General features: G+C 53.2%; 1 protein-coding gene across 1 annotated transcript; it reads right to left on the minus strand.

Annotated features, from left to right (window-relative positions):
* Nucleotides 1–20: 20 nt before the first annotated feature.
* On the minus strand, nucleotides 21–13,553 carry Gmip (GEM interacting protein). Its single transcript, XM_059244377.1, has 21 exons — nucleotides 13,446–13,553; nucleotides 12,522–12,606; nucleotides 11,659–11,746; nucleotides 11,518–11,575; nucleotides 11,093–11,218; nucleotides 10,940–11,004; nucleotides 10,741–10,848; nucleotides 8,995–9,075; nucleotides 8,729–8,899; nucleotides 8,499–8,636; nucleotides 8,045–8,241; nucleotides 7,091–7,197; nucleotides 6,930–7,019; nucleotides 6,506–6,583; nucleotides 6,271–6,425; nucleotides 5,679–5,867; nucleotides 5,451–5,588; nucleotides 5,161–5,357; nucleotides 4,492–4,879; nucleotides 1,947–2,016; nucleotides 21–1,836 (listed from the first exon to the last, which is right to left on the minus strand). Exons 1-21 carry the CDS (start codon nucleotides 13,462–13,464, stop codon nucleotides 1,457–1,459), a joined length of 2,928 nt encoding a protein of 975 aa, XP_059100360.1. The 5' UTR covers nucleotides 13,465–13,553; the 3' UTR covers nucleotides 21–1,456.
* Between the last annotated feature and the right edge of the window lie 731 nt (nucleotides 13,554–14,284).

Here is a 14,284-nt window from a genome sequence, read left to right on the forward strand (position 1 = left end):
GGACACCCCTTCCACTCCGTCTCCCGCGCACCTCACGTGCTTGCCCTTTCGCGCCTTTGGGGCTGAGTCACCTGGCAGCTGGAAAGATCCGCAGTGGTGGCCTCTGGGGCGCCCCCCTGTTCCTGTCCAATCCTGTACCGAGCTGCAAGCCCCGCCCTGCCGTGGTCAAGCTGGCGGCTGGACCCCCGCCCTACTACTGCCATGACACCAGCAAGCGACCCAGACCCTGTGGGCCACCCTGGCTCCCCGTGGTCTCCCCTCAGCCTGCCACTGGCTCTGGCCTGCAGCCTCCTCCCCGGCCTCCCCCGTCCGTAGCACACAGCCCCATTGTCCCGATTATCTGCACCGGGTTGTATTTGATTATGTAGAACCGGATCAGGGACACAGAGCTCTCTGGCAGGGCCTGGGTGACTCATCTGGGGCTCCAGGCCCTGAGCCTGTGGGTTTCAGGGGGTGGTTTTTAGAAGTCTTGGTTCATCAGGTCAATAATAAAGGGGTAAAAGACACCGCTGTTACTGGTGACCTCATCTTTGTCAGCCTTCCCTGGCAAAGACAGATGTGCAAGAACATAACAGGATTTTTATTTTTTATTTATTGAGACAGAGTTTCTCTGTGGTTCTGGCTGTCCTGGGATTAACTCTATAGACCAGGCTGGCCTTGAACTCAGAAATCCGCCTGCCTCTGCCTCCTGAGTGCTGGGATTAAAGGCCTGCGCCACCACTGAACAGTGGACTTTTTTTTTAATTAAAATTTAATTTTATTTGTGCATGTGCCTGTTTATGAGTAGAGGTCAGACATTTTGCAGTAACTGGCTCCCTCCTTCCACCACGTGGGACTGGAAGATCCAGCTAAGATGGGTGAGGTTTTGTAGCAAGCACCATTTGCTCAGGCATCTCACCCGCGGCAGGATATGGGTTTGTTGACTTGGCCAGCACTTGGGAGGCAGAGTATTTCTATGAGTCCTATAACAATCTGGTTAACATAGGGAGTTCCAGACCAGCCAGAGCTACACAAGAGTGTCTCAACAATGAAAGAAAGACGTAACAGAAGGTGACAGGGCTGAACCACACCCGCCCATTCACTTGGAATCTGTCTAGGAGGCAAGAGGCAGCAGGGCCAGGAGCCATTATGATCAAAGTGGTCAGACATCTGTCTCAGAGGTCAGAGACTGGAGTAGACCCCAAGGATCTTTGGACCTGTATTGACCATTGAGTATTGATCCTGAATCACCTGTGCACCCGTGTTGCCTTGCTGTTTTAACCTCCTCTGGCAGGGAGATGTTGAGACAGCAACCAAGTGTTTTAGGATATCCCCAAGATGGGTGGTCTTCCTTACTCAACTCTGGTAACCTCGTCTCTCCCCACATCCACTGACTTGGTTTGGTCACCAGGTGGGGCAGGTAGGTAGATATATAGGGCCATCAACTCAGTCCTGGGTCCCACAGGATGGTGGATGGTCAGAGATGCTCCTCAGATTCCTCAGGCTCAGCATCAGCACAACAAGTGGCCCTGGACACAGACTCACTGTCCAGCTTGGAGAGTAGCCGGGCCGTCTCCTGGGTGATCTCAAAGTGCTTAGGCAGAGGGTTCCGGCGCAGGGGGCTGCCTTCAGGGGAGGCAGCAGCAGGGCCCAGGCTTCGTCCCCTCAAACTACCTCTGTGTACTGTTGAGACAGTGACAGGAGTCTCCTCACACAGCTTGGAAGCCACCAGAGCCAAGCTGGATAGTTGATGAGTGACTGGTCGTACACCCCCCCGGGAATACTTCACTGGCTGGCGGCTGAAGTGGCCCCGCGATTGCGTTCCCAGGAGCAAGTCCTCAGGGTTGTGGGTGAACCCTGTGGAGTGATGAATGCTAAGCATCCCCGAGTTCTCACAAGGTACCCCCAAGAGTGACCTGTCAGCCAAGCAACCCTGGGGCAAAGAGAGCGCTCCCCAGGACACTCACCTTCCCCTGCCCCATCTCCGGTGCTTTCCACCTCCTTCTCCTCCCTTTGGTCCCTCTGCAGAGCTGCAATCTGCAGGAAGAAACCCAGAATGTGACTCCCCACAGTAAAATCCCTGTTTCGGGGTCTGTGGGGGTGGCTCAGTGGGTCGGAGGATTTGCTGTGCAGGTGTGAGGACTGTAAAAGGTCAGGCATGGCTGGGAGAGCTTGTAACTACTATTTTATGGGTTGGAGGCAGGGGTCCTGGGAGCTCATGGGCATGCCAGCCTAGCTGAAATAGTACGCTGCAAGTTCAGTGGGTGACCTTGTCTCAATACACACTGTCTGTACATAGCCAGTGCTCATCTGTTGCCCACACTCTGTGCTCATGGCAGCTAGCAGAGCCATCTGGCTAATCTTCTTTTCCAGTGCTAGGAACCAAACCCAAAGCCGCACACATGCTAGACGAGCACTTTGCCACTGAGATTCGTTTGCAGCTAGTCCTTGCTTCCTTCCCGTTTCCCTACTCATTACAGTACAGGACTGCACACAGCATGCATGCTCCCACCCCAAGGCCTTTGCACCTGCTGTTCCCACTGCCTGGTACTCCCTTCCCCAGATTTTCCCATGCCTCTTTCCACCCCCATGCCATGCTAGTCTTTGCTCAAATCACCTTTCCATAAGACTTGCCCATAGTATATTCCCTGCTACAAAGTCCTCTAGACCTCACCTTGGGGCATCCCTTCTTCCATCCTCTTTTCTTCATAGGACCATGTAATGTTGCATATTTATTTTTGGTCTTTTTCCTCTTGGATCGGACACCGAGAGGAGGTCTTTGAATACCTATCTACTTCACTGACAGATCTGAAGTGGCTGGTGCTGACTGTGCTGGACAGCAGAGCTGGCCCAGCCATATATTCTACTACCCATGTTTACCTCTGCGGCTGGTACAAGTCAGACTAGAGTGAGTGGAAGAAATTTTAAAAGGGGGAAGTGAAATGGCTCAGTGGGTGAAAGCACTAACTGAGCCATCCTGGTTAACAATCACAAAGCCAAAGAACCAGACGCATGACTGGTGAGATGGCTCTGTGGGTGAGGGTAACCGCCACCAGGCCTGATGATGAGTTTGATGTCCAGACCCTACTTGGTAGAAGGAAAGAACTGGTTCCTGCAAGTTTTCTTCTGACCTATGCCCGTGTGCCCCTCCCACTAAATACATAAATATGTCTTTTAAAAAAGCTGGATTGGGGGTAAACACCCATAACACCAGTTCTTCTATGGTGAGATGGGAAGCACCCGCTGATCAGCTAGCCTGGAGTATAAAGCACGGTAGAAACAAGGCTGGAAAGAGGGCAGGTTCTGAAACTTGTCCTCTGACCTCTACACACTTAAGTCAATAAGTTTTCTTCCTTCCTTCCTTCCTTCCTTCCTTCCTTCCTTCCTTCCTTCCTTCCTTCCTTCCTTCTATTTCTCTCTCTCTCTCTCTCTCTCTCTCTCTCTCTCTCTCTCTCTCTCTGTTTTTTGAGACAGGGTTTCTCTATGTAACAGTCCTGACTGTCCTGGAAACTCACTCTGTAGACCAGGCTAGCCTTGAACTCAGAGATTGCCCGCCGAGTGCTGGGATTAAAGGTGCGTGCCACCATGACCCAGCCTATAAGTAAGTTTTAAAGAGAAAAGAAGATGCCCAGAAAGGAAGTGCTCACCCAACTGCAATTCTAGCACTCAAAGCGCTAAGGCAGGAAGATCACAGAGAAAGACCCTATCTCAAAATCAAATAAAACAATACAATAAAAAGGCAAGTGTGTTAGGGCTGGAGAGATGGCTCAGTAGTTAAGAGTGCTGGCTGCTTTTCCAGAGGACCCGAGTTCAATTCCCAGCACCCACATGGCAGCTCACAACTGTCTGTAACTCCACTTCGAGGGGATCTGACACCCTCACAGACATACATGCAGGCAAAACACAATTGTACATTAAAAAAAAACAAACGCAAGTGTGTCATTAAACTCAAGGTCACCTTGGCTTACAGCATGAGTTCAAGGCCAATCTGGCAAACTAAAGGAGGTTGAGTAGGTAAAGGCATCTGCCACCAAGCCTGGCGATTCCGATATCCAGGACCTACATGCTAGAAGAGAACTGACTCCATGAGTTTTCTCTGACTCCATGAGACCCCACCCCCACAATAAATAAATAAATAAATAAATAAAATGTAATACAAGAAATTTGGGGGGGGGGAGAGATGTCTCAGTGGGTAAAGGTATCTTGCTATCAAGTTTAAGAACCTAAATTCCATCTCCAGGACCCACGTGGTAGAAGGACAGGTTGTCCTCTGGCCTTCATGTTCATGCCATGACTTGTGTGTGTGCCTACATTCTCTGTCTCTGTCTCTCTAAATAAATGCTTTTAAAAAATGCAAAAGAAATAAAAGTAAAGAGAGCTGGGAGTGACTTAGTGGTAAGCACACACCTAACACATACACAAGCCCTGGATTCAATATCCAGTTGTATAAAAGAAAAGGAATTAAACACAGACAAGGCCCTTCCCACATCTGTGGGATAAGCAGGCTCCTACCTCAGGAGGTGTGACCTCAGGACACTTCTCCAGGGTACTGTGGTGTTTGGGGTCAGGGCTGGAGTCTGAGGCTATGGTCAGGGGCTGTGTGTCTTGGGCAAGAAGTGAGGCTGGGTGCTGGGGACTGGATTCGAGGAGTGCAAGAGCCAGGCCAGGGTCTTGGGTCAGGGGCTCAGAGGCCAGAGGGAGCTCATCCACTCCAAAGATCTGCTCATAGTGCACAATGAGGAACTCAACAAGCTGAGCCTGGTGACTGGAGTCCAGCAGACAGGCCATGGGACTGGCACTGGGGGCCCTGGGTCCATCTGGTGGCCGCAGCAGCGTAGGCCCAAACACAATTCCCAAGTTGTTGGCAGACATCTTGTTTTCTTCAAACCGAGCTGCCACCCTGAGGATGGTGTGGGGAGAAGGGTCAAGTGGAGAGTTGGAGGAGAAGGGTAGGACCTGTGGGCTGTCCTGGTGACTTGGCCAGGCCACAGGAAGTAGTCTTTGGTCACTGTTTGAGACCAGTTAGTTCACATGGATAGTATCAGGGTTAGGTGTGGGTATACAGGGTTCTGAGCTCAGAAGAAACATTAAAGGTCAGAGGTTAATATGAGCCACATAGGTAAGCAGCTACGTGTCTAGGGAAAGAGGGCCATGATTCAAAGCTTAGGGACCCATGCACACCTGAACAGATGGGCCACCAGGTGCCGCAGGGTGCTGTAGTTAGAGTCAGGCAGCTGCACCAGGAGGGTCTTCAGCGAGCGGATAACCTCAGGGCTGGGGCTGGGGGTCCCAGGGCTGTCCCCAGGGTCTGCATGCAGGGTCTTTGCCAGAGAGATGAAGGCGTCGTAGAAGTGGAAGGGGACCACGGGGTCAGTGAGCTGGTGGGGACAGGAGTGTGGGTGGGCTGATGAGGGTCCTGAGCCAGAGGCTGCATGGCTCCTGCCCACCACCTCAGGCCTGGAGCCACCTACCTCCTGAAGAAATCGCTTGAGGACACTGGTGATATCGTGAGGAGAGTTTCCGGACAGTTCAACCAGTGCTCGGCCATTCTCAAAGGCCTGGCAGAGCCGCTCCACACGCACTCGAGACCCACTGACCCGATAGATACCCTGCAGAGTAAGGGATACCTCGTTTGTGATCTGGCCATCAGTGGGGACAGATCACTTGTGGCGACAATCCAGAATGAAGATGGAGCCTACCTGTAGGCCAAGGGCGCGGTGCTCTATCTCAGCTGTGCATCGGGTGACCACAAAGGGCACCTCCTCAGGGAAATCTCTGGGGAGTTGTAGGAAGTCAACCCCAAAGAGAGGCATCCGGGCTGGAAGCCGCCGATGTCCACAAAGGATGAGGAGGGTCTCCAGGCAGCGCTTGTGACAGGTCAAAAAGCACTGGGGGCAAGGTCACAGGGTTAGGAGAGAGCTGGGGACAAGAAGGTCATCAGGTCAGCAGGGGTGAGAAGATCATCAAGAAAGCCAGGGAGTGGAGAATGCTAAGAGATGTTAGACCTGACCAGTGAGAAGGTTCAGCAGTTAAAGGTGCTTGCAGCCAAGCCTGACGATGATCCCCAGGACTCACATGCAGGAAGGAGACTCCTTTAAATTTTCCTCTAACACTCACACACAGACCATGGCCCCCCCCTCCCCCACACACACACAGTAAATAAACAAACATCAAGATTGAGAGAGGTCATCAGACAAAGGTAGGGCCTAGAGCAAAAGGGCTGCAGGGATCTGGGTCAGTGTGTTTGGGGAAAGTCAGCAGAGGTCATTAGGTCTCCAGTCCAGGCCATACCTCTTCACACTCTGTCCCGCTGACCATGAAGGCTTCACATTCTCTGCACTTGGCTGGGCCACGCAGCCGCCGTAGCCGGTGGGTCTGAGCGGCTGTGGACAGTGTCCACTTCCTGAAGGGGCTGCCTAGTCCGTTCTCCATCCCATCCCCCAGATCTGCAAGGAGGGAGGTCGGGGCTGTCAGCGCCACCCTCTTGTCCCTGTGAGCCCACCTGCCCACATATGTCGAGCCTTACCAGGGTCTCGCTCCTCAAAGTCATCAGAGGACTCAGTGCCTGTAGATGACGCCTTCACAAGCCTCCGAGTGCCAGCACCTGGGGTCAGGGGGCACAGAGGTAGGATCATTATGGTGGTCATGGGACAGGCTAGGTCTAAGGAGGCAGGTTTGGTTTTTAGGGCTTCCAAAAACACCCAGAGATATCCTTGAGAGAAAGGGTCAGAGACGAGAGACTAAGTCCAGGAACGGGCCCTTGTCTGGTGGCTAAGAGGGAACTTCCACCAAGACAGTGGGTCAGCACTTGAGGAGCAGGGGTATGGGACAGATCAGAGACCAAAAGGTAGAATGGAGATTAAAGGTCAGTGCTTGGCTAGGAGCTGGAGGACAGATGGTAGGAAGGTATAGGTGTTTGTGGGCAGGGAAGGGTCAGGTCCTACATTCACCTGGGCTGGAAGTAGGGGAATCCAGAGACTGGGATTCATGACCACCACCTACACTGTCCACATCACTGCCTGGAGTGGGGCCTGGTATCCCTGGGAGAGAAGAGGTCAGTCAGGCTGGCCCAAGTCCAGGCCTTATACCCACCAGGCCCCCATGAACTTACCCTGGCTGCCTACGCTGGTATCGTCCCAAGGGCCAGGCTCAGAGGAACCCTCCTCCAGCCTTGCATGTGGGGGCCCTGAAAACTTCTTTTTTGTGTCCTGAGGGGAACTGGGAGAGAGAGATTTGAGGGCTTGGTCCCCAGGAAGATGGCCTGGGTGACAGCAAGTGGGCATAGCATCTGGGTCCCAACTCCAAAGGTTTGCAAGCTCTGGTGTCCAGGGCCATCTTAGCCCCATAAGGGTCCTAGCCCCACCACCCTAAGACTGGGGTAATTCATCAAAAGTCCCCCATGGTCCTTTAAGTACCCCTAAAGAAAACCATTGACCCATTTCAAAGCAAACAACACAGGAAGGGGCTGGAGAGGTGGCCCAGTGGCTGTGAGTGTTTGCTGCTGTTCCAGAATCCAAGCTCAGTTCCCAGCACCCACACATGTGGCTCACAACTGGCCCTAAGTCCAGCTCCACAGGCTGATGCCCTCTTCTGGTCTCTAAGGGTACCTGCACACGGGAGGCATATACACATACATCTAAATAGAAATAATTCTTTAAATAAAGACACTAAGTGAGTTCCAGGACAGCAAGAGCTACATAGAGAGACCTTGTTTCAAAAATATCCCAGGGCCTGGCAATGGTGGCGCACGCCTTTAATCCCAGCACTCGGGAGGCAGAGCCGGGCGGATCTCTGTGAGTTTGAGGCCAACATGGTCTACAGAGGGAGTTCCAGGGCAGCCGGGGCTATGCAGACAAACCCTGTCTCAAACAAAACAAAACAAAACAAAAATCCTGAAGACTTATTAAAGAAATGGGGACTAGTTGGGAGAGTAAGGGATTCATCCGGGGTGGAAGGGAGCAAGAGAGGGTATCAGAGGTGAACATAATCAAAGTATATTATATACACATATTAAAACCCGGCATCGGGCTTTTGGGCTTACTCCAAGCCCAGCCCTAGGGCCCACCTGTGCACCACAGGTGTGAACTCCTGGAAGCAGAAGGCAGGAGATGGCGGTGGCGGAGCCCCAGGCTGCAGTGCTCGCACAAACTCCTGGTAGCGCTGGCCGGGCTCAAAGGGCGCACAGCACTCAGCCAGAGCAGAGAAGGCGCGAGGTCCTCGCTCTGCCTGTGCCCCTCGCAGCTCAAACAGGCCCAGCGTCACCTACAAGCATGGAGATAAGCATAATCTAAGAAGACTGGACCTGGATTGCTGGGGTATGGTGGAGCCAGCAATAAGCAAGGCCAGTGCTTGAGAACAGGGTCTGTCAATGGTAGGCTGTAAGGGGGTGTCATCAGGGTATGGGGCCTGCACTAATGACGGGTGTCCTGGGGCCTCAGAGATGGATTAGGGGCAGAGGAATGGAGTATTTATTTACTCAAGTGCAATGAACCAAGGGTGACCGTGGGGGAGGGCCTTACCCGCCTAAGCACTTCATCTCCTTGCAACACCAGCTTGCGTACATGTGACACTATCCGCTGCTTGGTGGTCTCCAGATCCTGCTGCCGTGCATTGGCCTCCCGAACACAGGCCTGGTATAGAGCCTCCGCCTCTTGTGCCTGGGGAAACCAAGGCAGAGACGGCTTAAGAGGACTGGAGTTGGGGAAAGGAAAGTAGGCAATGTTAGGGGTTCTGGGTAAAGGGCCTCCACCTTGGCCTGTGCCTCCTCTCGGGAGCGCCGTCTGCGCTCCTGCTGCTTGCTGGATCCGGGAGACGCCTGGGGAGGAGGGTCCTCAGGGGACCCCTGGGAACGTGCCCACAGGTCTTCTCTGCGTTGAGTGTACTGGAGCTGGGCGCGCCGCAGTGCCTGCACTGCCTCATTCTTGGAGGCAATAAGAGGACCTTTATAAGGCCTCGGTCTGCCGTCTGCAGAGGCCTCCAGTCTCTGGTGCAGGGCCCACCTGCGCAGGGCCTTACCATGCGTTTCTGCTCCTTCAGCCACTGCTCCTTGAATTCCTTCCTCCACTTTTCAATTTCCATCCTTTTGGCTGCTAGAGGCTGCAGAGTGGAGGATAGGGATGGAGAAGCAGCTTCAGTACTCCCCATTCGTTGTTTCCTGTCCCCCCCCCCCATCCCCACTCCCACCCCAGGCATGGGCTCTACCTTAGACACCACCACCCACACCTCAGACCTGAACCCGTTCCTGAATCTGCTGTTTCAACCAGGCCTGCTCTACCCTAGGCCCATGTACATGAGCAGAAAGTTGTGTGATCATCGCCTCTTCAGGGACACAGACATCCTGAGGTCTTATTCCTGAGAAATGCCATCCTGACACCCCTACTGGTGTATTCTTTTCAATGAAAATTTTAAATTTTATTTTTATTATTTTAAAATGTGTGAATGTATGCAGGCTTGTGCACATGAGTGTGGGTGCCTATGGAGGCTAGAGGCATCAGATCCCCAGGTAGTTAGAGTTACAGGTGGTTGTGGACTCATGGTTGCTAGGAACTCAGGACCTCTTCAAGAGCAGTATGTGCTCTTAACCTCTGAGGCATCTCTCCAGCCCCCTTTTAAATTTTTACTTATTTATTTTGCGTTTATATATGTGTGGGGACACATTCATGCCAGCATGTGTGAGGTCAGAAGGTAGTTTGTGGGAGTCGGTGTTTCTCCTTCCTCCAAATGGGTTCCAGGGACCAACTTACACTGCCAGGCTTGGTGGCAAGCATCTTCACCTGCTGAGCCAACTCCATGGGTTCCCTCTTTGTTTTGTTTTTGTTTGCTACTGGGGATTAGAACCACGGCCTTGCATGTGTTAACTAATTCTATTATTGTGCTATATCTCTGGCCCTTCTTTTTTTAAAGTCTATTTATTTATTTATTTATTTATTGTTATTATGTGTGTATGATGTGTGTACATGGGCATACAGGTCATGGCATGTGTGTGGAGGGTAGAGGACAGCATCATGAAGTTGGAGCTCTCTTTCTACCTCTCTGTGGGTTTCAGAGATTGAACTCAGTCCTCAGGCAGCAAGCGCCTTTACGTTCTGAGCCATCTCACTGGCCCTGAAACCATTTTTTTTTTTTTTTTAAAGATGGGTCTTACTATGAGGCCCTGGCTGGCCACCATCTCAGCAATTCTTGCCTGCTTCAGTTTCCCCAGCGTTGAAATTAAAGGTGTGCACCACTGTGCCAAGCTTGAAATCAGTATTTCCTTTTTGCTTTGTTTGTTCAAAACAGTCTCACATGTAGCTCAAGCTGTCCTAGAACTCACTATGTAGATCAAGCTGGTCTGGAACTCAGAGATCTACCTACCTTTGCCTCTCAAGTACTAGGGTTAAAGGTGTGCACCACTGTGCCCTACGAAACTGGCATTTCTAAGTGGGAAATTGTTAAAATTTGGGGCTGGAGATATAGTTCTGCTGGAAGAGGCTCTCCTAGTGTCCTCACGTCATCCTCCTCTCAGATGAAAGCACCATTATGTGTGTGTGCGCGTGTGTGCGTGCGTGTGTGCACGTGTGTGTGTGTGTGTGTGTATGTTTGTGTACGTGTGTGTGTGTGTGTGTGTGTGTGTGTGTGTATGTGTATGTGTGTGTTGCAGTCTCACGGGAATCTGGGTTTGAATCTCAGTGTAGGAACTTTGACAAGATCCTGAGCATCTCTGGGCTCCAGCTTCCTCCTGAGTGGCGCTTGCAGGGGTGGTGGTGGTGAGGATATGCTTACCTGGTGGTAATCTCTCTTCTGCTGGGCCAGCGTTTCCACGGCCAGGGATCCCAGGCTGAGGTCATGTTCCAGAAACAAGGTGTAGATGTACTGGAGTGGCATTTGGCTCTGGGGTGGAGTGCAGGGCTGGCTCAGGAACTGAACAGAGAGGGATGGAGGACCTGAGGGGAGGGGGCTGGGCTCTGGGAAGGGCTGGTACCTGCTGGAGAACGGACGCCTTGCCGGCCTCAGCGATCTTCATGACACTCTTAGCAAACTCGAGCTCTAAGGGGAGACAGTGGGGTTTGGGTCCTGCAGGCAGCTGAGGTTTGGGTCCTGGTGCCATCAGGGGCTGAGCAGAAGGAAGCCTCACCATAGTTGGCTCTCTTGTCTGTCCAGGCCAGCAGCTCCTTGGCATATCGGCTCCATGCCTTGGCATACTCCAGGGCAGCATCCACACCGCCCTTGGTCCGAATGAGTCGCAAATCTAGTTCTTCCTCTGGGACACATAGGGAAACCCCTGAGCCCAGCCCTCCTGTGGGAGGAAGTCTTCCCTGCACTCCGAGACCAGACCCATGGCTTCTGTTCCACACGTTCATGGATCCCTAAATCCCCTTTTGGGATCAGTCAGTACCATAATTTACAGATTCTCTACTCAAAACTGGGGAATACTTTAGGACAGGGGCACTGTGGGCTCTGCCCTGTCCCCTGAACCTGGCACAGAACAGGGTTGTGATGCCTTGGTGAAGGAATGACCTCCTCTACCCACCCCCATCCTTGTCTGAAATCCTCCCCTACCTGTGAGGGGTCCAGGACCCTCTGGGGAGGGATCACTCCAACAGCTGGCTTCACTGCTCTGGGGTAAGAGGATAAGAGACAGCATTCAGGAGCAAGCAACCCAGGGACTGGCCTCACTGAGGACCCTGATCTTGTCCCTACCTCCTCATTCACCCTTTTGACTGTGGCAATCTTCTCAGGCTCCAGGTCTTCTCTGAGTACAAGGTCTCCAGCCAGGGGGTCGAAAGCCCTGGGGGTGGGGTGGGGAGTAGGAGTATGAGGATATGAGGAAGCAATTTCTGCCCAGACTGTCCTTTGTTGGGGAAGAGTTCTGGGGATGCTAGGACAGTTGAAGGAGAAAGGGGAGATACAGTCTTTGATATTATCTGTGATTTAGAAGGTGTGATCTGAGGATTTAAGGGAGGCAGGTGAAGCTGTGGTTTGTGTTTTGAGAGAGAAGCTCATGTATCCAGGCAGGCCTTCAACTCACTGTGTTGGCCTGATTCTCTGCCTCCACTTCGAAAGTGTGGGAATTACATGGATGCACCACCACCCTGGTTGGTTTGTGCAGTACTATGGACGGAAACCAGGCTTTGTGTATGCCAGACAAGCATTTTATCAATTGAACTCCTAACTCTCCTTTTCCCTTTTGTGATACAGGCAGGATGTTATGCACTTGACCTACTACTCAGCCACATCCCCAGGTGAGATCTTTTCCTAAAAACAGGATGAGAAAGGGCTTGAAGGGCCTTAGGTAATTTAGGGTTTCAGAGTGGGATTATAGCTATTTCAACCATTTCAAGGGATCATAAGGCTGTGTGTGTGTGTGTGTGTGTGTGTGTGTGTGTGTGTGTGTGTCTGGACCACTTTTGAGATACACCCAAACACCTGTGTATCTAGAATGCCAGAAGGCACAGGTGTTTGGGAGGGTCCTATCTTAGGCTCAGGAGGTGTAAGTCAGTGTGTCCAGATGTGGGGCAGCAGACAGGGAGCTTAGCTAGATTTGGTGACAGGCTCAGACTCACACGTTCCCCAATGATATCTCGAGGTTGTCCAGGCTCTGGAAGATGTCACTGTACCTCTTCCTGCCCTCGGGAGCTGAGGTTAGCTCTGGGGGAGGGAAGTGTAAGAAAACATGAGCCACAGTGGTGGCAAAGCAATCTGCATGCACCTCAACCACTCTCAAGCAGAGGTGGAAGAGAGAGAAAGAAACAGAGACTTGAGTGATTCTTGGCCTAAGACTAGTGTGGGATGGGACAGTGAGCTTCGGTGGGGTCACTTTGGACCAGACAGATGGACCCAGGCAAAATCAGAGCAGCGGTTGCTCACAGTCACAGAGACACCCACACAGGCATGGACACAAGCAAAACAAGAAAACATGCAGCTGACACACGAATGCCGAAATAGAGGACTGGCTTGACAATGGAGCCACATGGACCCCAGGGTAGACAGATGGAAACGCACGTGGGACGCACAGACACTTAGCCTGCGGCATAAACACACTGGAGTACGGCTGAAACCACGAGGGACAGGACTGAATGACACTCGACACACACAAAGACAGCCAAAAACATAACCCAGACCTAGTCACAATTCTGCTGCCGCCCCCTAGCCTGATGCCCCTGGGGCGCCCTGCAAGGATCCTGGCCGTGACACCCTGCCCCCATCCATCGTGTAATCAGAAGCAGAAGCGGCCACTTCCCCTTCCTGGGCCCCTTCCCCCAGGCATCCGGGGTGCCGGATCTGCAGGGCAATCGGAGGGCCAGGGGCTGGAGTCTCCTGTGCGTTTCGGGGGGGGTGGGGGTCTCCAAGGTGCGCAGACCTCCCCACGCCCTTCCCGTTCCAGTACTTCTTTCCCGGCTGTCAGGTAGCTCATGGGTAAGTGAGGCTCCCTGGGTTAGGAGCTGAGGAGCGGTGGAGGGAGGCCCCCCCGGCCCCCACCCCCCTACCTGTCTCCGTAGCGTCCATGGTGAGGCCCGGGGGCAGGGGGTGGGGTGGTGAACACGCAGCAGAGCCGAGATAGGGACAGGGCTGCGCGCCGCCCGGGCCAGCCCCGATTTCCTGCCTCCGCTGGCCCAGTGCTATCGCCCCGCCCCACCTCTGCCACGCCCCAAGATGACACGCCCCTCCCGGAAGCCGCCATCGGACTTCTGACCAGCTCCCAGTGCTCATCCCAGGCTCCCTGTAGCTGAGCCTCAGCGGGCCAGGAGTCCCTTCCGTAGATTTGTGCATCACCCCAAAGCCTGGCAGTACTCCCTGCCAGCAAGCCTGGGGTTCCCGCCCCAGAACCCTGCCCCACCCAGTGACTAGACCAAACTCCCGGCCCAGGGTTTTAGATCCAGGGCGCCCCCTGTGAAGAACTGCTGTTATGAAGAGTGCCGCAGAACCTGCCCAGCACCGTGGCTTTCATGGGTCAGGTTCCCTTTTTTGGAGCGGGCGGGGGAAAGACGTGTCTATTTGGCCTGGCTGGCCTGAATTCCGTGTGTAAACCAGGTTAGCCTCAAACTCAGGAGATCCCCCTGCCTCTGCCAGCTGAGTGCTGGGATTAAGTATTTGGTTGGGCCAGGCTCTTGAGGTGGTTCCCTTCCGGTGCCGTCGGTGTTCTCAGGGGTCTCTTGCACTGGACCTCCAAGAACTATCCCAGGGTCAGGAGTCCCCCACCTGCACGTTTCCTTCAAAGTAAGGAGACTACCCAGTGGTGGCCGACTGCAGGGACAGCAGCGTGTCGGGCGATGGGCACGACACTGGAAAACCGAGGTCTCAGATCCAGGCTGAATGCCCAGAGGGT

The sequence above is a fragment of the Peromyscus eremicus genome, chromosome 17, assembly GCF_949786415.1.
Source record: "Peromyscus eremicus chromosome 17, PerEre_H2_v1, whole genome shotgun sequence".
Classification (NCBI taxonomy): Eukaryota; Metazoa; Chordata; class Mammalia; order Rodentia; family Cricetidae; genus Peromyscus; species Peromyscus eremicus.

Coding starts and splice junctions, on each gene's coding strand:
- Gmip (XM_059244377.1), bottom strand. Junction 8,900..8,994: donor TGAAGGAGCAGAAACGCATG/GTAAGGCCCTGC, acceptor ATTGCCTCCAAG/AATGAGGCAGTGCAGGCACT. Junction 5,589..5,678: donor ACCGCGCCCTTGGCCTACAG/GTAGGCTCCATC, acceptor CTTACTCTGCAG/GGTATCTATCGGGTCAGTGG.